Consider the following 25,726-nt stretch of genomic DNA (forward strand, 5'->3'; position numbering starts at 1 on the left):
AATTTAATCTATAACTGCAGGATGTTTAGGCATGCAAAGATCTCTTTATACTAGTCTTTACCATTTAAAATGTGCTATTTTTTAAAAACATTTTATTGTCTGTAAACATTATGTACAAAAGGAATATATTACCTTATTCCACCCTCGGCATAAAAAAAAATAAAACTGGATCAATTTCTTTAAAAATTGTTGTAAAGCTTTATTTTATTGACTTTAAAATAAAGACGTTTTTGTTCTTTACATTTTACAAAAGTATCAACGTCTTTTTAATGGTTTTGTATTTGAATGCAGTAAATACAAGAGACCAGATAAATAGAAAATATATTTTATTCGGCACCAACATGTGAACCATCGATGCAAACAGAAACATCAGCAATAGCTACTTGGACTTTGTATTGCTTTAGAAATAAACCTACATTTTATATTTAGAGATAAACAGGCACAATGATCAGAAACACAGGCTGCAGCAAACTGCTCAGTTCGACAAACATCCATCGAAGCTGAGGGTTCGAGTACGGAGGATAAAAAAGGTGATATACTTTAAATAGGTCTCAACAGATAAATAATTAAGATGTTTAATTTGAGCGTAACATTGCAGCTGATCACTTTGTTTTCCCTCAGGCACTTGAGATTTTGTGCAACTTTGATGCCAAAAAGGCACAAGATCACAATTTCAGTCAGGCAGAGACGGGGCAGCTCGGAGAGGAAAGACCTTTACGTTTGTGTGAGTGTAACAGAGGCCTGGAAATGATAAGTTATTTGACACAGTCAAAGCCAATCCAATCCATGTTGCGCCATGGCAACATTACGCAAAATTTAAAAGAAAACTAAAAAAGAAAAACAACAATAAAATGCATATTTATAATCTTAAAAGCCTTTCCTTGCAGTGATCCATAAACTTTTAAGATTGTCTTCACAGCCCGGGTGGAGATTTGGTTAATCATGATGAAACTACTTGAACTAAAATAAGTCAAAAACAAAAGCAGGTTAAAACATGAAATGTTGAAATATGCTGATTTAGGCTTTGATGACTGAACTGCAGCCTGCTGTTATCGCCACAATCAACATTTGGCATGAAAAGAAACGAATAAATTACAGCAATGCCAAGAAACTAACCACATACAGACAACACCAGAACCTTTAGTGCCCTAAACGTGTGCGTGAAGACATTTAGAGTGTATTTTTACTAAGCCACAGCGTCATTTTCTACAAAACAACAAGCGGCGTGACGAGAAAGAAGGTTTCGTGGCATTAGTGTAACAATAAAACTGCATTTTTACTCATTTCTTTTTGGTGGATCATCGTAACAGTGACCCGAGATCTCCCCCTGGTGGTGATCTTGTGTCACTGCAGGCACAGAATCTGACATTCCGGGTCAAAGGTCATTTAAAATGCAGCATCTCAGTCGAAAAACATTTGATGACCAAAGAAGAGCAGGCTAACAATCAATCAACACATTTAGGAAGCACACTACAGCAATATCAATACTTTAAGAGATTCATAAGAACTCTAAAGAGCTAAAACAATTACATTTTATACAGTCATTGTTCAGATTTGGTTTCTTTAAAAAAAAGTGCTACAAGCTTTGTGTTTAAAGTGATTAACGGTCTAGAATAAGACTGAATGAGGAGAAACACACAGCTCAGTATATCTCGTTTTCTTCGTAAGGCGCTTAGTGAGCTTCAAAATAAACAAAAAACTTGACTAGCACTAAACTCAGAACGTTAAAACAAAGGAATGTATCCTATAATATCCTCCACACATTCAATGTGAATCATAGCAACCTCTCAGGGCTAAAACATAAATCAGTTTTTGCAAATCTATCTACTAATATCACATTCGTGTTTGATTTGAGATCACTTCATTAGATTAGGAATCTCTTGTCCCTTGCAAAAAAAAAAACTAAACAAAAAAATGTTAAAAAAACAAAACATTGTCATGAATAAATGAATAAACTCTAATCTCTTCATTTTGTTCTGTAGAGGCATAAAAACAGCTGTTCACCAGCAGAGAAAATAATAATAATTAAAAAATAAAACACCTTCATGGACCTCCAGAACACGGTACGTTCAAGTTTTTGAGACGTTTTGGTGGCTTTAAACGGGCATGTGCATCTCCGAGTACTCATCGTGACACTCACGCTCGTCAAACTTTGGTTCTGCATCATCTGCGTCCAGCTGGGAGAAGGAAACAGGAGCACAAATAACAAAATAAATAAAGCTTATCACTATGCATTGACAGGCTATTACTACTATTTTTAAAGTGATGTTCATTCGGTTATCAGTAGTCCAGATAAAGTACTGATAAGGCTGATAAAGTTCTAACTATTATTAACATTTAACAAAACTTTACACCAAAAATGACCAGACTACCCCTTTTAAAGGGGGCATTTTGTTGCCCTTGTTAAGGTCAAAAGCTTCCCTTAGGGAGAAGTATCACAGTATTTAGACATTTTCTTTAGATATAATATATATTTTTTTAATATACAACATTTTAATAAGAGAAAACTACGATTTAGTCAAGGAAAACCATAATAAATGTCCTTTAAATCCAAATATTTGTTATACTCGTGTAAAATTTATTGCCGTTTTATTATCAGCCGAAGTGTAAAGACTGAAAACACGTTCCTCGTGTGGTTAACTTACACACGCCATCTCTCTGGCGTTGAAGATGCGATTCAGCACGAACATCTTGACCGGGACGGTGAGGATGAGGACGAAGGGGAAGGCCAGGGACGCCTGCGTGGACATGACGGCCCACAGGACGGCCAGGCACACCACCTGGATGCAGGTGAAGAGATGCATGCGCCATGTTCGAACCTGGAGGACGCAGAGACAGATTAGCAAAATTATGACCTCAGATAACTTGTGATGTTTTCTTTTTTCTGTGAAAGCTGCTGCTGCATTAAACTGAATACCTGCTGTGTAAATAATAAAAAAAATAATCTGGCTCTTCTTACTTTGCGGACGTAGGTGTGGTCGGGGTGGTACTTTGGTGGCATGAGGAGCAGCATCATCCGCTCTGTTAGCTGGATGCCATTGAGCGACATCACTCCCATGTAGAGGAAGATACCGAACAGAACCGCCAGGGGGATCTGACGCAGCAGGTCACCTATCACGATAGACATACCTGGACGGAACCAACACAAGTAGAGAGTTTTATAGAGACAAAACTCTGATAATCTGCTCGCCGTCATGCCCGATACTCACCAACCATGATGGCGACCAGGAGCCCGGTGACCCTTTGCTCCTTCACCTCCTGGATGCGAGGCTTGTCTCCGGGGGCGACGGCCTTACTCATCACGGTGAGGGCGTTGACGTGGGTGACCGAGCGGACGGTGGCACCAGCCATCCACGGCAGGCCGAACAGAGCCGAGCAGCCGCCCAGAACCACGATCAGGAGGAGGTCCAGGTGGAAACCCGAGCCCTTCACCAGCATCCGCTCCTTCTTACTGACAATGAGGCTGCAGGACACAAACAAAAGGACAAGAACTGAAACTTTAACATCTTTGGTTTTATTTCCATTAATAGATTTGGTTAAAAACACACACACTGCCCCTCAACACTGCAGCATTACAAAGCTTAAACAGACTCATCTTCATCCTAATACATCAGTTTGGTCATTTGTCGCTCACGTTGTGATTTGAGTCTCCATGAAGATGAGGATGAAAACCAGCAGCGCGGGCAAACAGCAGGCAAACATCATCCAGATGGGGAATTTACCATCCGAACCCAGAGGATTGATGAGCCAGCCTCGTTTGTCGGTGCTCGTCACAGAGAATCCTTTGGGAACGCTCAGTTTCTGGACAGGGAACAGAAACGGTGCTCAGTTTGAACCAAACACACAGAGAAACACGAGAGCCACTGAGACTCACCTGTGTGTACGTGTCCTCCACGCTATAATCCACCAGAACCATGATGAGGATCGCAATAGGGACGCCAAAGTCCCCGATCATCCTGCGGAACTAGAAAGCAAAATATGGAAATTAATTATTATTAATTTGAAGGTGATTCAGTAGATCTGGATTAGATCAGAATGAACTCCAACTCCAACTAAACTCAAGGTTGTTGTGAGATACACATCAACATTCACCAAAAATGAAATATTCTCAGATTTTCTTATTGATTGCAGAGAACGAGACTGAACGTGTGCTCTCACCCTCCCGGGGAAAAAGGCGCTGTTCCTGAACTTTCGCAGGTAGAAAGCGATGAAGAACGTTCCCGCCATGAGAACCAGAGAGAGCAGAGCGGTGTTGGGCTCTCCGCTGAACTCTACGGTCCGCGTGCTGTTGCTGCCTGGAAGCGTGGCGTTGTTCTGAAGCTGGGTGAGGTTTTCTCCTTCCGTGCCGTTGTTCAGGGTGCAGCGTTTCAGCGGGTGCTCCTTGAAAATCTGCCCACAGATGTTTCAGATTAAAGCAGAACTTTACTATAAAACACTCAGATACAGAACGAAAATAACCCAAATCTTCTGAAATCAAAGTAAAAACTGTGCGCTCAGTACCCTGCCAAGTTTGATGAAGGTCTCGCAGATGAAGATGAGGGAGATGAGGAAGGAGAAGATTTCCTGGGTGAAGCGGGAGACGAAGCGCACCAGGAAGCTGCCTTCAAAGGCCACCGTGATGAAGACGATGACGATGAGCCAAAAGCCGATCCAGACGCGACCCGTCAGGTACTCGATACTATTCGCTTTGCAGAACTGTGAAAACACAGAGCCACAAAACTTACAGTTCTTATGTTTTCACAGGCAAAATGTGTCTTTATTGAAGTGCTGAACAGCAGAACTTAAATCACGTGACAAAATTTCTTTGCTGGTAAATTCTGTCATTGTTTTGTGGAAAACTTTATGGATTTTCTTCCCAGGAACAAAAAAAAATTCAGATTTTTAGCAAGAAATGAATTTATTCAGTTGAAACTGCGTTCCGTTTTTATTTATCGCAGCAAACTTACGCTGAAAAACGCCTCTTCGAAGACCAGCAGGGGTCCAGAGAAGCCAACAATCAGCAGCGGCTGAGCGCCGAATAAGCAGAAGATGACGCCCTGCACCGACGTCGACACGATCAGCTCCGACACGCCAATCAGACCGTCCGTCTTCTCACCTTGAAACAAACGTCTCATTAACACCACGACCGGTCGCTCATTCATACGACCTCACGAAGAAGAATAAATTAGAAATCTTTCCTCACGACCTCACCTAGCAAACCTCCAAATGTGATGGCTGGAGAGAGAGCAGCGAAGTAGATGAAGATAACGGCAGCCATGCACTGACTGCTCAGCGCATCCTTGAAGTCGCTGATGTATTTTGGGTACCGGCGCTGGACGTCTCTTATCAGCCCGCCAAAGAGGCGTCTGGTGCGCTTTAAGGGGTCGTCCGACTTCTTTGAAGGTGTGAGGAGGGCCTCTGGGTGACAGAGAGGCAGATCTGGTTATCAGATACAGACATTTGGACGTCATAAAGGAAGACTAAATGTTCGAATCGAGAAGCTTACGTTTATCTTCAAGGCTTTTTGGCTCTTTTGCCAGCAGTTTCACTTCCTGTTCTTCCCTCTTGCGCAGCATCTCCCTCTGGAAGCGAGCGACAGAGCGCAGCAGCTCGTCGTCTCCCATCTCTGAAGGCGGCAGCACGATGCTGCAGTCCAGGAAGCTGTTGATGGCGTTCAGGAGGTCGTGCCTGTCGTCTGCTAGGTACGCCGCCTCGTGAAATTGCTGGATGGCAAAAGAGATGAATAACAAATCCAGATTATCTCTAAATGAGTAGTTCTTCGTTGCTTGATGAAACCATGCTGACGGCTGATTTACCTTGTCAGACATGAGAGTGGAGATGGAGCGTCCAATCTGGTGGTAGTCCATGCTGCTGGTTGGAGGTCCCAGCAGAACAAAGAGGAACCTGACGGGGACGGGCACTTCCAGAACCGACTCCAGCTCCACCGCCTCCTGCAGCCGCACAAACGCCATCGTGGGCTGCTCCAAGAAGTCCACGCTGCCTGGAAGACCCCAGGACCACACAGTCAAAGAGCGAACACACACAAACAAAATGTGTGTCAAAGTATTTCCCGTATAGGTTACTAACTCACCCACAAGGACCACGGTGGCCTCGGCGTTCTCTGGAATTTTCTCCAGGAGCTTCAGCTCATGTTTGGACTTGGACCGATGCATGCCCAGTCCCAGAGTCGGTTCCTTCTGCTCCCACGGGAAACGCACAATCAGGAGGATGAAGGCGACAAGTGAGATGGAACTTTTATTCACGACTTCAACCTCAGACGTACCTGCAGCTCGGTCTTGTCCATGTCGATGCGAGTGTCGTTGTCTGCCGTGGAGTTGCCGATGCCCATGAGGGGGTCGGTCACGGACGGCTCCGGCTGATGGTTGTGGTTCAAGTTGTGGTGGTGCGGGATCAGACTGCCGAGGCTGGCTGCTGAGATGTTTCTGGGGAAATGGGTAACGTGCTCCTTCTCGTCGCTCGGGTGACTTTGGGAGGCAGGAAGAGGGAGAGAGAGGGTGAGCAAGAGGTGGAGAGGCAGCAACAAAGCATAAAGCAGTCTACAAGCAGGACGTTTGCAGCAGCGAGAGAGACGATTTAACAACTTATGAAAGGTCGCTGATTATCTGAGTCAGAACATCTGGCCATCAGTGTCAGCTTCTTGTTGCCGTCAGTCACCTGTGTTTCAGCAGCAGGGCTCTCAGGACGTTGGATCGGTCCTCGGCTTTGATCTGGTCAGAAATAATCATTTGTTCCACCACCTGGTGGGCGATGCCAGGCAGGGTCTTCTGGTCCAAGTCCAGCAGCACCGCTCCTGGAACCATGCACGCCGTTCAGTCGTTTAGGAACCGCGCTTCTTTTAGACACGGAAAACCAACAAAAGCCGACTTTACCGTGGGAGATGGTCCTTCTGAGCTCCAGCAAGCTGCGGAAAGACAGCGACGCAACGTGAGGCTTCCCCCAGCGGTCCGTCTCCTCCTCGACGTCTTCCTCAAACTTGATCCAACGAGCCGTCTCCTTCCACTGCATCTCCTGGTTCTTGTCCATCGTCAGCTCGTTCAGCTCCACAAACACCTGGAGGTGACGTCACACAGCAGAACGCAGGTAAACGTGAACATTCAGGAAAGGACGTCGACTTGTCAGCAGTTCAGTCAAACTTTATTTAGAAGTTAAGATCTCTTGAAGCGGGGTTCTGCAGAAAGATTAATTATCTTACCTGGTTGTAGATGCTCTTTGAACGACCTCAGTTAAAAAATTAAAAAATAAAAAGATTAGTTCTGACTTGACTGACAAGATTATGGCTGCTTCAAACTGAGAAAAGCCAAAAGTGGATTCCTGCCGTCTTAAAACAACTCTGATCTCAAAAATTTGAACAAAAATTTTACTTCCAAGCAGGACCACTTTGATTTCGGTCCTGATTGGATTAGCCGTTCGCCCGTCAATCTGGTCAGAATTCAACCCGATTCCCCCAAACCGAGGCTGTTCAAAGAGCTTTATACGACAGGTCAGATATTAATTCTTAAATCCTTTCAACAGAACCCCTCTTTAAAACATCTGAACTTCGCTTTAATAGGAGGTTTCTGCTCAGAAAAACCAAAAACAAAGCCCATGCTTACAAGGAAACCAAGCGAGCCATCTAAGAAAAACCACATTACTTACCTTTAATAATGACTATCTTTAATCAAGAATCCATATTTAGCATTATTAGTGTTTAAAAATGTAATAATAGCTTTTAATACCATTTAGTGCTGCTGTCCCCAACTTTAAGTGACTTTACCTCTTAAGCAGAAGCTTTTATATCTGATGATAAAACACAGATATAACATTTAATGCCTTCAGTGAAGTCACTTAAAATGTTTTCATTAATTATAAAACCATAAAGTAATGTGTGATGACCAATGCAAAGACCAAAAGTTATTTAAAGTTTAGGTTTAAGAGTCCCCCCTCCTAGCGGTCAGCGTTTGTTAAAAGAAGGTTATTTGAGCACCATGCTGGTCAGTCCTGCGTGTCACCTCCATCAAAAAGAAACCGGCCTCCTTGTGCCACGCTGCCACCGCCGCATGCCTGTGAAATCACGCTCACGCAGGTCAAACCCCACTCCGGCCGGGGCCGCCCGCTCTCACCTTCTGGTACCGAGCCATTTGACAGTAGCTCAGCAGGAAGCCCTCCGGGCGAGAGGAGGAGCGGTACAGAACCACCGGTACCGACTGCAGGAGCGAGACGAGGCAGGAGAGCGCTCAAACTCCGACACAAGCTAAAGCACCACGAGCTGGACCCTGGTGTGTACACCCGCAGCTAATTGGCCCTTACACACACACACCTGACAGGAATGTGTTTACCTGGGCTGCTGGGGGCTCAGAGCTGAGTATGAGGATAAATGTGTGTTAATAAAACACCCCCCCCCCCTTCTTTTTTCTCTCTCAGGAGCTCCCAGAGTCTGATTACCCAAGAGCTTCTCTCCTCTCTTTTTCCTTTCGGCGTGTGAAAGGAAAGAACTCATTCATTCATTTTTAATTGTCTCCTTTCCTCCCTGTCGCAGCAACAAAACACAGAGTCGGGCTAAACTGAGACAGTAAGATGAGAAAACACTCATCACAATATACACTTCAATCAGAGGAAAAGAAAACCTGGAGAATGAAAATCAAACATTACTAATTGGAAATTAATTTAAAAAGGTCCAGCCGCTTATTTTATGACCACATCAGTAAAAGATTTTTCACATAAAGGAATAATTTTTTTTCCCTTTTACCAGTTTATCTTTATTTTTTATTTTATCTCACATCTAAACTTCGGAAATATTGCAAAAAGTGAGATCACGACAAGTTCCTATTCTGTGTTTTTGTGCTTTAATAATTAAAAGATTATTAATAAAATAAAGCAAAGCTTGTTTTTAATGTAGTTTGAGTTCTATTTGTCAATTAGACTAAGATTATATGCTTCAAACTCACCAATCTAACTTATTGCATTTTATATTTGATAAGAAAAATTCCTAAAACAATGTGCTGTGATATCTTTTTTATGTATTCAGTTCTGTATTATATAATTTTCTGTCTAACCTTCCAACATACATGCAATAAAATGGTCAAAAATGCAAAATAAAACAAGTTCAAAATTCATTTTAAACAAATCCAGCAGACGGGGATTTCATATTTTGTAGAAATACAAAAAAAGAGAAGACTATCAGTGATTTTATTTATTTTACTTTCTAAAACAGGCATTTGCTTAAAACAGATAATAAATATTTATACAACATCATTAAATCTGTTACTAGCTTTAGAAACCTTTAACATCTCTAATTTTAAAATAATCGTTCCCAAATACTGTTTATAATATTACTGATATTTGATTTGCCAAAATAAAAAATGAAGCATTAATGAGTGTGAATTAAATACAAGCGTGATTAGACTGATTAACCTGCAGGTCTGCAGATGCCTGGGGTCTCTCACCTCGTGTGGGGTCCGATCCTGCTTTCGACTGCGAGTCGTCGGCTCTTTGTGGTCTTTCCCGATGTGGACCTTTTGACCTTTGGTGCTCTTTCTGACGAGGTGTCTGCGAACGCCGGGAACATCCTCGAAACGATGACCTGGTGATAAAGCACACAGAAATTTGAGTCTAAAGAAACCGTCACTCCTTTAAATAATAACTCTGACCAAAGGAGGAAACATACAAGATTCGGTAAATGTCTAAAAAAAACACAAATCCTTGTAAGTCACCGGTTGCATAATTCCTGTTTTTCCCATCTCTCTTCAGCTCCGAGCCTACAAACACTGACCTTGCACCTTGGGTTCAAATCTCTGCCCACCTCAGAGGCCTCTCTGCGTTTTCGTTTCTTTGGACCCACAGCAGGGAGTAGAGTTACTCATGCTGGCAGCACACCAGGTATTGAAAAAGATGTAGGAGCGGATGGACTCAGGATAGTTCGGACGTAACACCGAGCAGAAACTGTTCTGTCCAGAGTTCAAAGATCAGTGCTGACAAATATCTGCTGATGCAGCAGACTTGTAGCAATCGATGAACGTAACTTCAAGTCGTCACAATCCAACGGGCCTTTCAAGGACGAAAACCTTGTTTGCTCCAGAGACGCTTCAAGAACCTGCAGCTTTTCTTAAGCTTTCATCAACTCACTTCAGGAGTTCTGCAGGTAGCATCAAAGGAGGGTTTGACATGGAGGAAGCACTGCCAGCTGACTGCGTGATGATGTTTCCTGCCATCAGAAACATCAGACTGCACCAGGGAGCAGAGGCGTTACTTCACTCAGGCTGAACAAAAGCTGAGCGACGGCGATCAAATAATTCCCGTTTTAAGCCTCAGCCTGAGTCGGACTCGTTCCCAGGATGATTTATTTTGCTGGGAAGCAGATAAAAGGAGGTGTGATGCTGAATGTGTTCGCAGGCTCAGCTCTTCATCATGAAGTCTCATAATGACGCCATTCTCGTCCCCCTCGTGTGGCCTTCAAGTCAACTTAACCCTCGTTTCTCTGGAACAATCGGAGGTCAAAAACTGACGTCCTGTTAGCCACCATGTTTGCTCAAAGTGAAGCAGGAAGACCTAATTTAAGAACAAAACCCCGTCAGCCACACTGGATCTGGGGACTGGTAACATCCCAGGACAGTGGAGACCAGCAAGTTAAATCAGTGACGACTGGACTTCTTCTTTGTTTATTCCTGAAGTCAGACACCTTGTTGTTGAACTCGTGCCCAAACTCTGCCTTAAATTCAGCTTGCTAGGATGTTGTCCTGGACAATTAAAAATCCACACCTACATGTTTGCAAGGTGTTGTGAAAAATCAAGATATGAAATCTGTTTTACTGCACATTATTTTACTTTTTGTTTTAAATAAAGACAAATAAATAGCAAAAAGAACAGTTTAAATCTCTTTACTTCATACTCTTTTCTGTCATTTGTAATGAAAAACACTGAACTGCCTCCACATTAATTGAAATCTAACTACCTGGTGTGGATTCTTCATGACACAAAAAGACACAGAAAAGGCTAAAAATGCAGTAAAATGATCGGCAAAATGTTCCAACAGTGGCTTGGAGATCATGTGGGTTGAAATGCCAACAAAAGGCACCCACTGATCGTGTTTATGCCATTTGATCTTACCCGCTTGAGTAACCATAATACCTCGTTCTCATGAATCTTGTAGCATATTCTGGCAACTAAGGAAACATTTTATACAAGTGTAACTAGAATTTCTTCAAAAAAAAAAAAATCACTAAACTAATTTTCTTTCTCTTAACAAACTTAAAAAATAAAACCCTTAGTTTGTTTTTCCTGTTTTAAGTTGCAGATTAAAAGCAGGAGAAGTTGTAGCAGAAATAAAGAGGGCTAAAACAACTTCAGGGATTAAGTCGTCCGTTCTGACAGTAAAAATCAGAGCTTTAAATTCAGGACGGTTAATTGTTACTCACTCTTGATACCATCCAGGTCGGCGGAGGCCAGCGTCAGAGCTTCGCTCTCGTCCGTGGGGATGCGCTGGTACTTCGCCTGCTCAGCGCCCGTCATGTTGCCCGTGCGCCGGCGCTCCTGCAGGTCGTAGCTGCGGCTGGTGGAGGAGAGCCGGGTCAGCGGTGGGTGTTCAAGCGATGGCGACAGGGGCACGGGACTGGGAGTGCAGGGCGAGTCGGGTGAGTCGGGTTTACTAGGAGAAAAACAAAATGAAAAGACTAAATCAGCACCCAGAAGTGACGGAGGAAAGGTTGTTTTTAGGCGTTTTAAGTGAGCTGAAGTGACACATTTTTCCAAAATCGGAAATTACTACAACAGAAACACTTCAGTTTTATTGCAGCTCTCTTTATCATTATTTCTTTTTTAACAAATACATTGGTCGCCTTCTTTAACAAGACTTAAAGACAACATAAAAGCTACAAATCGACAAAACATCAGCAACTTACCACCTCAGTAAGTTTTCCAGAAAGTTTTCAGGTCTGAACACAATCTTACTCTAACATAAGAGTGCTTTTTAAAAACAAGTCTCTGGTTCAGGTGTTCTCCAACCCTCTAAAAAGACACTAAAGATGTAAACACAGCTTCATTGAGTGGAAAAGTCAGAGTAATGAGGAAGAGCCCGGCGCTGCGTCGTCTACAGCGACAGGTGATATATGTGTCTCTGAGGACAGGATTACTTTGGTCCATCAGCTCGTACCCAGCAGGCCCACTGGATGCCTGAGACATGGTAACGAACAGAGGGCCTCGCAGTCTGAACAGGCAGGAACCTGAACGTCTCGCCCGATCAGAGCGGCTCCGCGAACGTTTTTGGTAAAACAACAAGTAGTATACGATAAGCAATCATTACAGCAGGTTAAATTAAATCATAAACCGACTGCCACCTTCTTTGTTTTCTTTTAATTGGTTCGTTTAAAAGCACTCACTCTGTGGAAGATGCATCTTCAGCTTCTGCTCTTAGAGCCGACTGGGGAACGATGTTCAGCTCTCGGGTGGAGTTGGACACGTCTTTGCCGCGTCTCGTCACTCGGTCTTCTTCTGACAAGAAGAACTGAGGAAGAAACAGAGTGTGAGAGCGCGGTTTACTGCAACTGAGCAGCCTTGTTTACAGAAATGTGAACCATTAAGACAGAATTAAAGAGCTATTTTAGAGCTAACTGAGCACCTCCACATCTTTGACCCTCTCTGACTCAGATGGAGCAGACGTCCCCTCTGTCCCTTCGTCCTCCTCCTCCTCTTCATCTTCCCCCTCCTCTATCGGGCTGCCGCAGAGAGGATGGGTGATCTTGTGATCTTTGTCCTTTCTCTTTTTCTTTTTCCTGCGCCCGTCGGCGGGCAGTTTGGACAGAGGCCGGTGGATGTGGTGAGAGGAGTGACGGTGGTCTGCAAAAGAAACATTTTAAACAAAGAGCACGTTTTTGTGTTTTTTTTTTAAAAGATGTTTTTGAGACGTTCTCATGTCTGGATGACGGGAATGCAAACAAGAGGAGTGAAATATCTTCGTGCTTACACTCGATGTCCTCCTCATGGTAATTGTGGTGCTGGTCATCGGGCACAGAGGCAGCGGGGTGGAGGATCTGCTGGAAGCGCTGAACGCCTAAAGCTTTATTCAGGTCGCCGTCATCTTCCTCTTCTGGGCGCGGAAGCGGTGAAGCAGGAGCCTCTGACTGCAAAAACGAAAACCCACAAATGAGCAAACGGATCAAACAACATGACCGATTTGTCAATATGTGTGGAAGAAAAATCATCAAAAGGATGAAAAGTTCCTGTTATAAGATTATAAATCAAATCAGGCCCCCAGACACGGATACAACCATCTAAACACTGCATTATTTTAGCTTTGTCTCAATTCCAGACAAAATATATAGTTTATATTCAACTACTAAATTGATAAAGTTGCAGTTTTACTCTTTATTTTCCTTTCAAGTAGTCAGACTTTTTTGTAATCTTTTAAAGCAGTCTTAATCAGTAGTTCTTTATGTTTTCTGAAAGAATTTTTTTTGGAGTTTTTCTTGCTTTTTCTTTCATTTTCAGTCCAGTCCTTGTGTGTGATCCAGGCAGCACGTTGTGCAGTGTGTGTAGCTCAAACACCAGAGGGAGCAGTGGTGCTGTGAACACACCACAGCCCAGACATCATAAAATCAGTCCTCCTGCACGAGAAAATATGAGCTTTAAATTAAAAACTGCGTCCACATGCGTTCATCAGTTACACTTTTTCCACGCCGCGGTGTGACCTGGATCACGTGCGAGATAAGAGCTCCGCTTTCTGATCCGCTTTTCTCTCACGCTCCGCTCTTCTTGGTGGGATGTTGCGATGCGGACGAATCGACTGTGGCTGGAATGGATTGCGGCGCAGAGCGAATGTTGCCATGGCTACTGAGAGTGAACCCTTCCTGCGGCAAAACTCGGGGAGGTGGGGGGGCACGAGTCATCTGATGTGGCGTGAAAAAGTTCTCAGGATGTCCAACATGTTGATTATAAGATTACACTCCTCCACCTGGAGCTCCTTCATTTCTACCATGTTTTCAGTTCTAATCAGACTGCAAGAAAAACACTTTAAATACGTTAACATCAGTGTGGAAAAAGGGTCTTTTTAAGCCTTAAAAACAAATTAAATAAAATATTTAAATCAAAATTTTAATAAAACAAGCCTAATCATTTTTACTGACACTTCAAATTGAAATTGTTTATGATGTCTACAAGATTTAAAAGCAGAACTCTTTTGTTTTATGAAGTAGCTTCATATTGTTGCACATTTATCTTAAAAAAAAAAAAGCCTAAAAAAAAAGAAATTAGTCAATAAATTAGTAATTCCTTGAAGGAAATTCATTAAACACATGATGCAACTCAGTTCTCTGCAGCTCAGACTCAATTTTTAACATCTCCAGTGTAAAAACACAAAGTTTCTTTCAGCTCATCAAATCAAAAAGGGCTCAATAACGTGAACCCAGGCTCCTCTTGTTCACAATACTCAAAGCACAAAGCTGCATGGATTCATGCACCTGCAGGACGGTGTGAAAAAGTGACTCCCATGACCCCTAAAACTATGCACTGTTTTCCCAAGACTTGTTTTTACATGCCTCACACTGGTGACAGAAACAGAAACCTGTTAGCTGAACTGCAGGGATATATACCTTTAAGCTAACAGTCAATACGGACTTCAGCGGTCTTATACAGCTTTTTATTTCTTTTTTTAAAAGACAAAGCAGCGCAGTGGGTGCCAGATCACTTCAATACTTCTGGATACCTGGATTACCAGCACCGAGGTACAGTTTATTCTGATGTTAGCCGGACTAAGACCTTACTTGGAATAAGCTACTGCTTTCTAATACTTTAACCTGAAATAAGGCCATACTTGGAGAAAGCATTAGGTAAACTAAGCTATGCAATATTGTGACTGTTTGAATCCAAAAAGAAAGAAGGTAAATGTGGTTATTATAAAGTTTGCTTCACTGGTTATCCCAAATTGAGTAAAAGTACTTTATGTAACATTTTAATAATAAAAACCCAGATGATGGCTTGCTGATGAGTTGAGAAACTTTTTCACAATCAATACCCCCGTGTAAAAACAAGCAAAGTAATAAATCTGATCAGACAAGAACAATCAAAGAAAGAATAAATCTGTTTTTAGTTACTTTACTAATCTATACTAGTCTATATTGTGTTGACAGAGCTCTCCACTTCACCCAGGAGCTGTAAACTTCAACACTAAGGAGCAGCAGGTGGGGGCGTCTCGTTCTGCTCCACCATAATCAGAGCCATACTGGCCAATAGGCCACCTTCAATCTGTTTATTGTACCGGAGTAGAATAAACGAGGTTTTCATCATGGCTTTTCAGAAACGTCTACACGGACGGACAAGCCGTGTTTAAACAGCCACATGAAATATTGACCGAGGGGCTTTTAGTCAGCGCATCTGAAAGGAGGATGTAGATGAACAGCTTTAAAGCCTAATATTGACAAAAAAAATGTTCTAAGAAACAGGCTGAAGGAAAACAGAAACAAAAAGAATCCTAAACAGAAAAAAAACATTAAGAAGGTCAACTCTAAAAAAGCCAAAAATCAAATAGTTCAAGTGTTTATCTAAGACTAAAACCATTAATGTATGAATGCAAACCAATCTAGGTTCAGATCTTCTAAAGTGGGGTTTTATGGAAACAATGAAAACAATTAATATTTTACCTGTTGTAGATAGGTCTTTAGCTACCAGCTAGTCTGAGCACGGCCAGGACCGAAGTGGATATCTGCCACCTTAAAACAACTCTGTTTTTTTTTTTAAATATCAAAGCACTTCATGCAAACATAATTTAATAAACCTGCAGGAGTTGGCAGGCACACATGCTGCAGCCTGGAGCACTGCCAGCAAGAACATAAAGGTATTTCCATCAGAATAATCACATAATGCAAAACTGGCAGCAGTCTAGATGTTTATAAATAACATTTGCATGAACTTTATGAGATTTATGAGACTGGCGCTGACTAGCTGTTAGCTCATCTGGTCAGAACTGAACTATTCTCCAAACTGTTTAAAGATCTATCTACAGCAGGGAAGACTTTAATTGTTTACAACCTTTCAACAGAACCCCGCTTCAAAAATATCTCAACTCTCCCGAGTGTCAAAGATTGTTTTAACAGTAACCATAAAACACTTTTACTGCAGAGCAGTTTATAAAAGCACACCTGAGGCTGACTGGAATATCAGCACAGCAGGTTTATTGATCAACTGAGACCTGATGATGACATTAGAAGAAAAGTTAAAGGTCTTAAAAGTGAAAGGAACCCGATCAACACTGCAGACAAAGTCCTTCAGGGCGTTTCGAAGCCAAGTCCTTTAGCAGAATGTCAGTTTGGGTTTTTGATGTTTACTGACCTTAAATGTATAAAAACTGATACACTCCAATAAATAAATAAATAAAATGAGTCTTCTTTATTGCTGACTCATGCTTTGCAGCAGGAACATCACTCCCCTTAACGAAAAAAAGAAATAAAACCCTGTGTTCACGCTTTCTAATTCATTTAGTGAGTAAAAGAATGAATCTTATGCAGAAGCACGGGCAGAATTTCAAGCAGTGTGCAGCCACTGTGTTGCATGCTGAAGCAGATACTTAATAGTGTGAACGCAGCTAGAGATTACACGCCTGGACCAGTAGTCTCAAATCCACCCGAGTCAGCGTTTAAAACGAAACGAGGTCTGATTGGCTGTGTGGATCTTCCAGTTATGTCATACCATGTGGCCGCTGTCTGAATGCAGTCCTGTCTTAACGTGACGCTGCAAGTTGTGATTTATTTTTAGCTTCAGATAATTATTAAATTTGTATTCTGCCAGCAGTGGTTTACACAACCACCCAACTGCATCGCTTATTTAGACCGGTTTTCTCACAAATATGTCATCTGAGAAAAACATACCTTCAAGGATCAAAGAAGTTCAGCTGCCTCTGATTGAACGTGAACTGGTCTAAATGGTTCTCAGCTGACAAATGAGGCTTACTTTGCAGGAACCTGCCTTTTTTCCTGTAATGAACCCTGACCTGGGAGGCTACAGCATGACAGCAAGCTTCATGAGAAATAAATGCTACTATTTAAAAGAAAAAAAAGATAGTCTGACAGCGTTTTTGCCTTTAAGATTAAAATATGTTGTCAGTGTTCTTGTGTGAGGAAATCCACGTGCTGATATTAGAGGGGTGACTATCTGTAACTGGTGACATATTAGGACATATCACCTTTGCTTTCTAATGCCTAAGGGAGAGTCATATAAAGCGTTTTAAGGAAGCACGTGAGCTAGAGTAAAGATTAACCAGCTGCCCAGTTCACAAAGAGGTTAAATTTACCTAAAAACGGCAAAGTTAGGAAAGGTAACGTTTCTACGTGCATGTTTTGGAGTTATGTATAATAAATGACAGGGAAGGATAAGAACAAGTTAACATTTCACACACAAGTGGAGCACGTTTTAGGTCTGTGTGTGAACTTTTAGGATCAAAACAGGACAAACTCACCTTGAACGCATACAGAAAGTCCATCAACTCAGACGTGCCAGAGTGTCAAAGCAAGACGGTTCGATTTGTTCTTCCACTCGATGTAAAAAGCTAGCTGGCTTATTTATTTTTTGGCTGGATAATCGGTTTCCCTGTTCAGCTCGCGTCTGTCACGTGGCCCGGGTTGATCCTCAGAATAGGAAGCTGACGTTTTACTCGGAGGTTCAATACGTCTTCGGGTTGTGTAAACGCTCCCTGAGCAAACATTTACAGAAACGCACATTATTAAAAGGAGGAGAATAATTAACTTGGGGGAGACGGTGCCAAGAAAGCAGCCAATAACTGCTAACACACCTTCGGAGCACAAACACCTTCGTCTTTAGAGAGCTTCTTGATCAGTAGCTCCTAAACTATCAATCATATAACAAAAGATTTTAAAAAAGTTGAATAAATTTTCCCCTATCAAACTAAAATTCCATTAAGGAACATCCCGTCTCAGCGTGATTCTGAAAAACTAGTCCCTGGATTTGTTACTTCAAACTCCACAGCTGTATATCATTATTAACATTTTTAAAAGTGTACAGCCCCTTCACTAAATTAGCAAGTCTTCTCTGGCTGCTGGATGCATTTTTATAATATTTGAAGCCTGAGGACGAAGCTGCCTCGTCTCATTTATCATTTTATTCCAAAAGAGGACAGAGGAGGCTCCAGCCTTCAGATATCAGGCTACTCTCCCGTGGTTTTTGGAGAAAGGCATCGTCTCTGCTTTTCTGGCCACGTCTTCAACTTCCTGAGCAATGTTTCAGTCCGTGCTGGTTCGTGTGGTTTATCTTTCGGTTATGATGCTGCAGAACGAGGACAAACACTTCTCCTCTCTCTGCTCTCTACATCATTATCTCTGCGTTCATCACGTTTTACCAGTTTTCTTCCCCACATCGCTCGTTTTAATCGTTTTTTTCTCTTTTCCAGGAGGTATTTCAGAGCTGCTCGTTTCTGTTGTATTTTACTTCATATGCCATTTTGATTTGTATTATTCGCTGTTTGCAAAACAACTGAGAACAGTGTGGACGTTTGGGGCGCGTTTGCACCATTGTAGTACAGGTTGAAGGCTGTGCCATTTGTTTTCACTGACTGATAATAAAGATGCAAGACAAGTTGTTAGTGTGTATAACAAAAAAAAAATATATATATACACCATCAAGAAAATTTCACCAACTAAAAATGATGACTTTAACCTTGTTAACTTTATTTATTAAGTGTTTTTTATGTTAATATATGTGAAAAAAGCTGTAAATGTTACATCTGGAGATTTCTGCCCTGAATCTGCAGAGCATCACCTAAACAGACAGTTCATTTTGTCTACGCAGAAAATAACCAATTTTTACTATTAGTTGGGGCTTTCCATCTGAGATCCCACTCAGACCTGACACCAACCTCCATCCTGAGTGATCTGATTGCATTTGGCCTGTGCTAAATACTGGTATGAAGGCCTAAATACCCATAGAAGACACCAAATCAGTCTGTCACACTGCAGGACCACGCAAGCAGATGTTTCCAATTAAAATATCAAGAAAAGAAAAACAAGGGTTGTGCAACATTTCAGCTAAATCAGCTGACAGAATGACAAAAATGCAATGCTAAAAAAAGGCAGGGATTTTCTTAACAGGTGCTGCAGGAAATGGAACAGAATAGTTTTGGTGTGTTGAAAGGACTGAGCAAAAAATGTGAACTTTTTTACACCCCCAAAAATGAACCGAGTTCAGTCTGAACTGTGTTTTATGACTCGTGAGAAAGAAAAACACGTTCAAAATTGCTGACGATGCGTTCACCATCAGCATTTTTACCCACCTAAACGTAAACCAAACTATCAGAAACGTGCGCCGCCTTTCTGGGAAATCCTAACTTAATTAAAAGAGCATTTAGGAGCTGTTGTGAAACGCAGGTAAATCAATAAATAATTTGAAGACGAAATCTAATTCCTGGAATGATGCAGGACACAAGATGTCCTGAGATTTTCCAGCCTTCACAAGCTGATAAATTCTACCAATATGAGAATATTACACGAGGATTTTTCCTTTAGGTATGAGATTTTTACTGCCGCACAATTTTTATCATGAAACGGGATTAGTGAGATGAGTTTTTAGAGAAACTCTAAAGCACAGGAATGCTGCTTTCTTTGGCCGCAGAGCAGCTGCTCTCAGGGTTTTGCAAGCCACGTTTATCACACTAAACCCCTCAGCGGCCTTGCAGAGATTTATGCCAATAATATTTCACTGTTTCTAAAGAGTAGAAACAAGGGTTTTTTTCTGTAGTATATTAACAAGAGAGGATTTCCAGGAGTAAATCCTCTCCATGAGCATACCCAGATCTGGGCATTTTAATTTTTGCAGAGTCTTTGTGACTAATTTTGTACACAGGGAACAACACTGTCAAAAATGCCAACTCAAGAGCCAAAAAACACAGAAAAAAGCTGATGTGGCATAAATCCTGCACATGGAGAAAGGGAACTGAAACAAAGGAAACATTTACAGCTATATTCTTATCACAAACTGCTAAGGAGAGCAGCTTCCCTTCTGCACGTTTGTTTTTTAAAAAAACTCTCAGAAAGTAGTCACTGGATTTACGTCTACAGCTGATTAACTTTTGGTGTCCACCCGATTCAAGGCGGCTGCCACAGATCATTGATCCTAGCAAACACAGACATGGGAATAATTTTAGCTCAGTTTTATAGATACTGAGCTAAAATCTGGTGTGGAAGTAGCTGTTGTAGAACCCTTTCATTCACGACAGAGTTTAATTTTTCCATTTTATCTTGAGCCTGACTCTGAGCCACCAGGGGCTTCTCTGCGTGTGGTCGTGTAAACTTACACTGTGAACAACTGATGCAACGGCGTCTGTAACCTTGCTGGGCGTGCTGGGGTTGCTCATAGCTCTGCAGTGGAGTCGCTGCTGGTTCGGGCCCTGGGAAGCTGGTTTGGACTGGTGCGGCTTTTAGCCCTTCTCTTTCTCACTGGGACTCAGACAGCTTTTGGGCAGCATAACCTGGAAACAGACACAAATCAAGGACTTAACTTTTCCTGAGAACGCGGAGATTTAAAGCCTAAAGCGCACAGAGGTGAACGAGATACACGTGAATAATCTCTGGATATAAAGTCAAGTTAGGAAGAAGGAGAGTGGTAACATTTCTCAACATATCTGGCCAGAAAATGACTACATTTCACAGGTTTATTTATCATCTCTGGATAATAAATGTCAGGTAGTCACTACATAAAAAGAATTTAAAATAAATTAGTAAACATATACAGTTGTGTTGTGTTTCAGAAAACTCATTTATGACAAAACAATCACTGCAAATAATTACAATAACACTTTATGTCGATGATGGCAGGTGGCTTTAATAAAGTTCATAAAATGATGTGATTATTAGCTTTAAGCCTTGCACCACTTCAAAAATACTTTACAAGGTTATTAACCATTTCTCCAGATAAAAACAAGATAACGCAGCACTTCTGTGCAGATTGTTAGATAAGCACGTCTCAGCCAACCCCCACCCCCGTTACTACAGAGCCTCTGTTAAAGTCCCTCACTAGCAACATTATTAACGAAACAATCGTTTGCTTTCAGTCCAAAAGCAGAGCAATGGACTCTTTTGTCTTTTCAGCCCTTCAGTTTTGGAAATCGTGCACTGCCGAAGCCAGTCTGGCCTACTGACAGCGGCTATCAAAGATGTGATAAACCTCCTTGATGTCTGAACACAATCATATCAGTGACGTCGTTGAAAGCGAGGGATTTAATGATGCACAGCGACATGAGATTAAACTCAAAAAGCAGCAAAATGTCAGAGCTGGTCAGCGATATGACCTAAAACTGAAGACGTCAGTTGAGACTCTCTGGTTTACAAAGGAAAGCAATAAAATTATTGGAGGGAAGAAGTGTGAGAGCTTGGGATGACTTTCTCAGTAAACTTAGAAGCTAAAGCTGTGGACGCGGCAGGGCTGGCTACACAGGGATAAAGTTACAGAACCCTGGGATCCTGGGTAAAATCCATGGGAACCAGTTTATCTACCTCGGGGCATGTCTGTAATAATACCACTAGGATAACAACAATCAAAGCGATAACAATAATACCACCTGCAATTGGCTTTCCAAGTCAGAAGAATTGGAAAAAAAAAAAATGGATCCGAGCGTTTTCTGCCTTCAGTCAGGTTCTTTCAGTCTGTCAGAGGACAGAACTCAGAGGAGCCATCTGTCTGTGTGAGGACTGGAAGTCTACGAGGAAGTGAGGATGAGATGTTTATCGTGTCTTTACAGAGCGCCGCAGAGAAAGCTGGAACCTTGTAACGGCTTTCCAAAACATGATGGACGTGGATTTTTAATTCCCCCCCGCACATTGAAACTTCCAAAACTTTTCCATGCTCGAGTTAGTCACAAGTCTGTCGGGAAAATCTTCCTTCTGGGAGGAAATGGGACTGAAAACAGGAAGAAGGTAACTGCAGCAGACCGACGCCTTTTCGGGAGAGTTTAAAACTTATGAGGGTAAAAAAAAAAATTAGTGCAAAGTGGAATTTTTTTCAGCTATACAATGCATCGACCTAGCTATGAGACAAACCAAAGGAAAAGATATGAATGCATGATCTGAACCTTTAGTTAAAAAGCTATTATGTGACCCATTTGCTGCTGCAACACAAAATAAGTGAAAATACTGATTTTGCTGTAGTTGCATACAGACACCATTTATCGACCCTGGTCACTAAAATAGCATGCAAGCTTCCTAATCTACTTTTAAATCAAGGTTTTCTAACAGGTATGTCTTCAGAAATAGTCCATTATCCTATACCCCTTATAAATTTCTTTAAAATTGACCATTTTTCCCCCTTTATAATGTTTGTCGTCATTGTGAAGATTAGGGGTTCCACGTGGGGCTGGAATTCCCAACAACAACACTTCGGACCAATAAAATCAAGTTTTCAAAGCAGCACTTTTGTAAACAAACTAGAAGGTGATAAATCGACAAACTTCAACAAATCATTCTGAGATGGAAAATTGAACGTCTACTTTTGTGTCACACTTTCAGAAGATGATGACGTAGCTGCAAGACGCAAACATGGAAGAAAAGATGTGCTTCTAAAACTGCCAACGTTCTCCTCATACAGTGAAAGCTAAATGAAAAAGCTAAGTTAAGGTTTCCTAAGATCATTTTGGGCAAAAAACATTTATCTCAATGCACTTATCTGGAAGTTTTGTTATTTCTTAACATTACCACTGTCAGTGTAAAAGTTCAGTTTAATTAAAGTGATCAAGGACTTACTGCTGATGTATTTTAAAGTAAAAAAAGTGAGATTAAACATTACATGATTGTGACAGAAAGGCAGAATAAGGATATGTTTAGCACTGCAAGTCCCACCCAAAAAAGCTTTACAACCCATTCGCTCATTTTGAGGAACTATCATCCGCTCCGGTACCTTGTTTAGACTCTGGTTTTTGACAGGAAATAGAAAAAGAAGCGTTGGTGTTTGGAAAATGTCTCTGTGGTCAAAATGAATCTTTTAATAAAGTCTAAACTTCAATTATTGGTAAAAAACCAATAAATACATCCTTGTTTGCGAGTAAAAGAAACATTTTCCATCTTTTTTTTTAAGATAATGTTACTTTAAGGCTGAATAAACTTGTTTTTGTTGCTAAAAACAGCTATATTGAAGAGTTACAAACTCAAGATTACGTAAGCAGCTCAAGAATCAGCACATAAAAGTGGGTTACAATCCTTTCTTTTTTTAAAAAAAAAGTATGTCTATAGCAATAAGGATAAGGAGCCATGCAGTCAGATGGCAGGACAGGAGTCATGAGTCAGACTTGAACTCGGGACTCAAGTCCTCGCACGCGCCTTAAATCGGCGTCCTGTCGGGACGCTGTGACCGGGCACAGCTTCAGACTGCCCACAGACTACACGCCCGCATACAAATTCTATTCAAAAAGGGCACAATTAGGGAACGACTCATTAAAATATACAAAGCGCCGATAAAATGCCTTTGAGTAGAAACAGAAGCTTGACTGCAATGTTCAAACCTCAACAAATTCATGCCTCATAAAACATGAGACAATGACAGAAAACATTAACACATTAAAGCACAAAGTGCATAACAAAGATTGATTTGAATTTTTGTCTAGCAGATAAAGCAAAAAGGAAAGTTTATCTATTGCCATAATAGTCCAAAGTGACTCAGATAGTTTGTTTCCTAACCGTTTCATCTGTCAAGATAAAGTCCTCCTTCGTTCTGGATTCTGTTGTAAATTTACGGACCTAATTATCACATTTTTAGGACGACACAAAAAGCTGTGCGAGCTACGAGAGTGATTAGCAGGAGCAGAGAAATGATCTTGAACAAAATGGATCGGCGCGTGCAGTTTAAGAAAACAAAGCTCTTAATAAAATGCAATAAGTTTTCCAATAAAGCCATACATGGGCAATTTTAGAGAGAAATTACTGGAATATGGTCTTCAAATTTATTATTTAAATTCATTTTATTATCCTTATTTAGGATTATAATGCAGTAAATGCATGTTTCTGTGCGTAAAATGAGCAGCAGCAGTTATTTTTCCTTAACCTGTGGAGCATATCAGTATTTGTTTACACTTGGTCAGATATCATCGTGGTCCAAGCCTGACTCAGCTCTCACCTCAACAGGATATTGGGAAATTTGTGATATAAACAAGAAAAATGAAGTTGTGTTTATGTTAATCTGGACTGAAAAATACCATCACAAGTTATTTAATTAACACCTAAACCGTTTTAAGCACAAAATAAACCAAAAATAGAGCAACAATCATTAAAAATGTAAGACTTATGACAAGATGAAAAGATTACAACTGGCTAAGGAAGACAAAAATAGATGCACGGGTGTACGATACCTTCGTGTGCTTACTGCAAAGAAGCTCCTGCAGACATTCTAGTGCAATTCTGAACTCTGCAGTGAAGGGGCTGGTCAGAGTGCAGGGCGAAAACAAACAGAGGGAGAAAAGAGAGATTGTAACACAAAAAAAAAAAAAAAAAAGGCAAAAGGCACGTTAGCGGCGCGGAGCTTCTTGATGGCTCGTCCTGCCTCTCGTCAAACAGAGTGCCCTCTCAGACCAGCGTACAGGGACTGATAACAGCAGCCTTCCTCTTCGGGATTATGTTTCCTCCTGTAGCCTGCTGACAAGCTGCCATGTGACTGCAGGATCCATTCAACACTGAGTCAGAGGCGTTCGCTCAGACTGTGTGTGTGTCTGACACACACACACACATTCTCATGCTGGCAGCAGAAATTCAACTCCACTGATCAATATTTCTCGTTTCATAAGCACTGATATAGATCTCTGTGTTTAGCTCTATTTGTTTGGTTTGATTTGTGATATCTTCTTGCATCTGGCTATAAATGTGTACAAGAAGCTCAAACAAGTTTAGCTAAAAAGCCCTTTTCCCCCCAAAAAAAGTGTTTTTATGTGGGATTTATCTAAAAAAATATATATATTATAACCAACAAATGAGATATTTTCCACAAAACCCTACTTCAAATTATCGGAACACTCTCTTTAGATCAAATTGATCTTGTATGTGCTCCTAAAGCGGTGTTTTAGAGTACGCACAAGCTGTTCTGCGCTTATGGTAAAGATTAACGTGTCCGATGAAACCTGGACCCGAATGTCAGATCTGAAAAAAGGAGCTGATGAGGAATTATGGGTAAAGCCTGCCGAGGTCAGTGGAGCAGACAAGTCGCAGCAGCCTTGACTCTTCAGGAGGGGCGAGTTCAACCAAGCGTCTGCTTTTACAGGAAACGCATAAAAATGTGGAAACAAACAGCAACATTAACGTGAAATACCACCGAGGTTCACAAGGTTTTAACTCAAATCCATTCATCAGCCTCCATCGTAAATACAAAGCCCTTCACATTTTTCACGCTTTGTTTTCATAGAACTTGCCATTTTCCCTCCTCTGATAAATATGCTTATGAACTGTTTAAGATTAGGTTTAAAAGTCAGATTATATTAAGCCCAACTTGATTAACACGACTGAGGGAACAGGATGTTTATTCGTCGATGAACTCCGATCACATGACTGCCACTTTGTCGTCAGTGAGTTTTCACTGCTGCTCAAAGCTTGTAAACAGTTTTTTAGTTATTAAAAAAAAAAATTGGAATTGTGCAAATTTGCAGTTTGTTTAATGTCTTACTTCAGAAATTACACATACAGGGTAAATGCTGCCTTTCTGGGGTGGGGTGGGGGGAATTACAGAGTTGAGAAAGCTTTCCTGAATTACACACCTGTTGGTGAAACTGTTCGTCGTGTTTTATTTC

At 41.4% G+C, this 25,726-nt stretch overlaps 1 protein-coding gene across 3 annotated transcripts in view; it reads right to left on the bottom strand.

Moving 5' to 3' along the window:
- Positions 1–309: 309 nt before the first annotated feature.
- Positions 310–25,726, bottom strand: part of slc4a2b (solute carrier family 4 member 2b) — a 34,594-nt gene continuing 9,177 nt past the window's right edge. The window contains exons 1-23 of one of the 3 annotated variants that reach the window (XM_017406757.3): positions 24,302–24,594; positions 20,264–20,437; positions 12,935–13,091; positions 12,590–12,807; positions 12,351–12,475; positions 11,391–11,620; positions 9,423–9,559; positions 6,870–7,050; positions 6,655–6,790; positions 6,263–6,464; positions 6,071–6,176; positions 5,796–5,980; positions 5,486–5,702; positions 5,191–5,397; positions 4,947–5,095; positions 4,501–4,695; positions 4,159–4,389; positions 3,875–3,964; positions 3,635–3,801; positions 3,210–3,463; positions 2,960–3,129; positions 2,646–2,819; positions 310–2,177 (exon numbers count right to left, since the gene is read on the bottom strand). In XM_017406757.3, the coding sequence (XP_017262246.1) occupies positions 2,097–2,177; positions 2,646–2,819; positions 2,960–3,129; positions 3,210–3,463; positions 3,635–3,801; positions 3,875–3,964; positions 4,159–4,389; positions 4,501–4,695; positions 4,947–5,095; positions 5,191–5,397; positions 5,486–5,702; positions 5,796–5,980; positions 6,071–6,176; positions 6,263–6,464; positions 6,655–6,790; positions 6,870–7,050; positions 9,423–9,559; positions 11,391–11,620; positions 12,351–12,475; positions 12,590–12,807; positions 12,935–13,091; positions 20,264–20,323 (3,672 nt within the window). In that variant the 5' untranslated portion in view covers positions 20,324–20,437; positions 24,302–24,594 and the 3' untranslated portion in view covers positions 310–2,096. Of the gene's footprint in view, positions 2,178–2,645; positions 2,820–2,959; positions 3,130–3,209; positions 3,464–3,634; positions 3,802–3,874; positions 3,965–4,158; positions 4,390–4,500; positions 4,696–4,946; positions 5,096–5,190; positions 5,398–5,485; positions 5,703–5,795; positions 5,981–6,070; positions 6,177–6,262; positions 6,465–6,654; positions 6,791–6,869; positions 7,051–8,099; positions 9,397–9,422; positions 9,560–11,390; positions 11,621–12,350; positions 12,476–12,589; positions 12,808–12,934; positions 13,092–20,263; positions 20,438–24,301; positions 24,595–25,726 lie in introns of those variants that run through there. The other 2 variants (XM_017406756.3, XM_017406758.3) reach the window with 2 other exon arrangements.

The sequence above is a fragment of the Kryptolebias marmoratus genome, linkage group LG21 (genome assembly GCF_001649575.2).
Source record: "Kryptolebias marmoratus isolate JLee-2015 linkage group LG21, ASM164957v2, whole genome shotgun sequence".
Taxonomy (NCBI): Eukaryota; Metazoa; Chordata; class Actinopteri; order Cyprinodontiformes; family Rivulidae; genus Kryptolebias; species Kryptolebias marmoratus.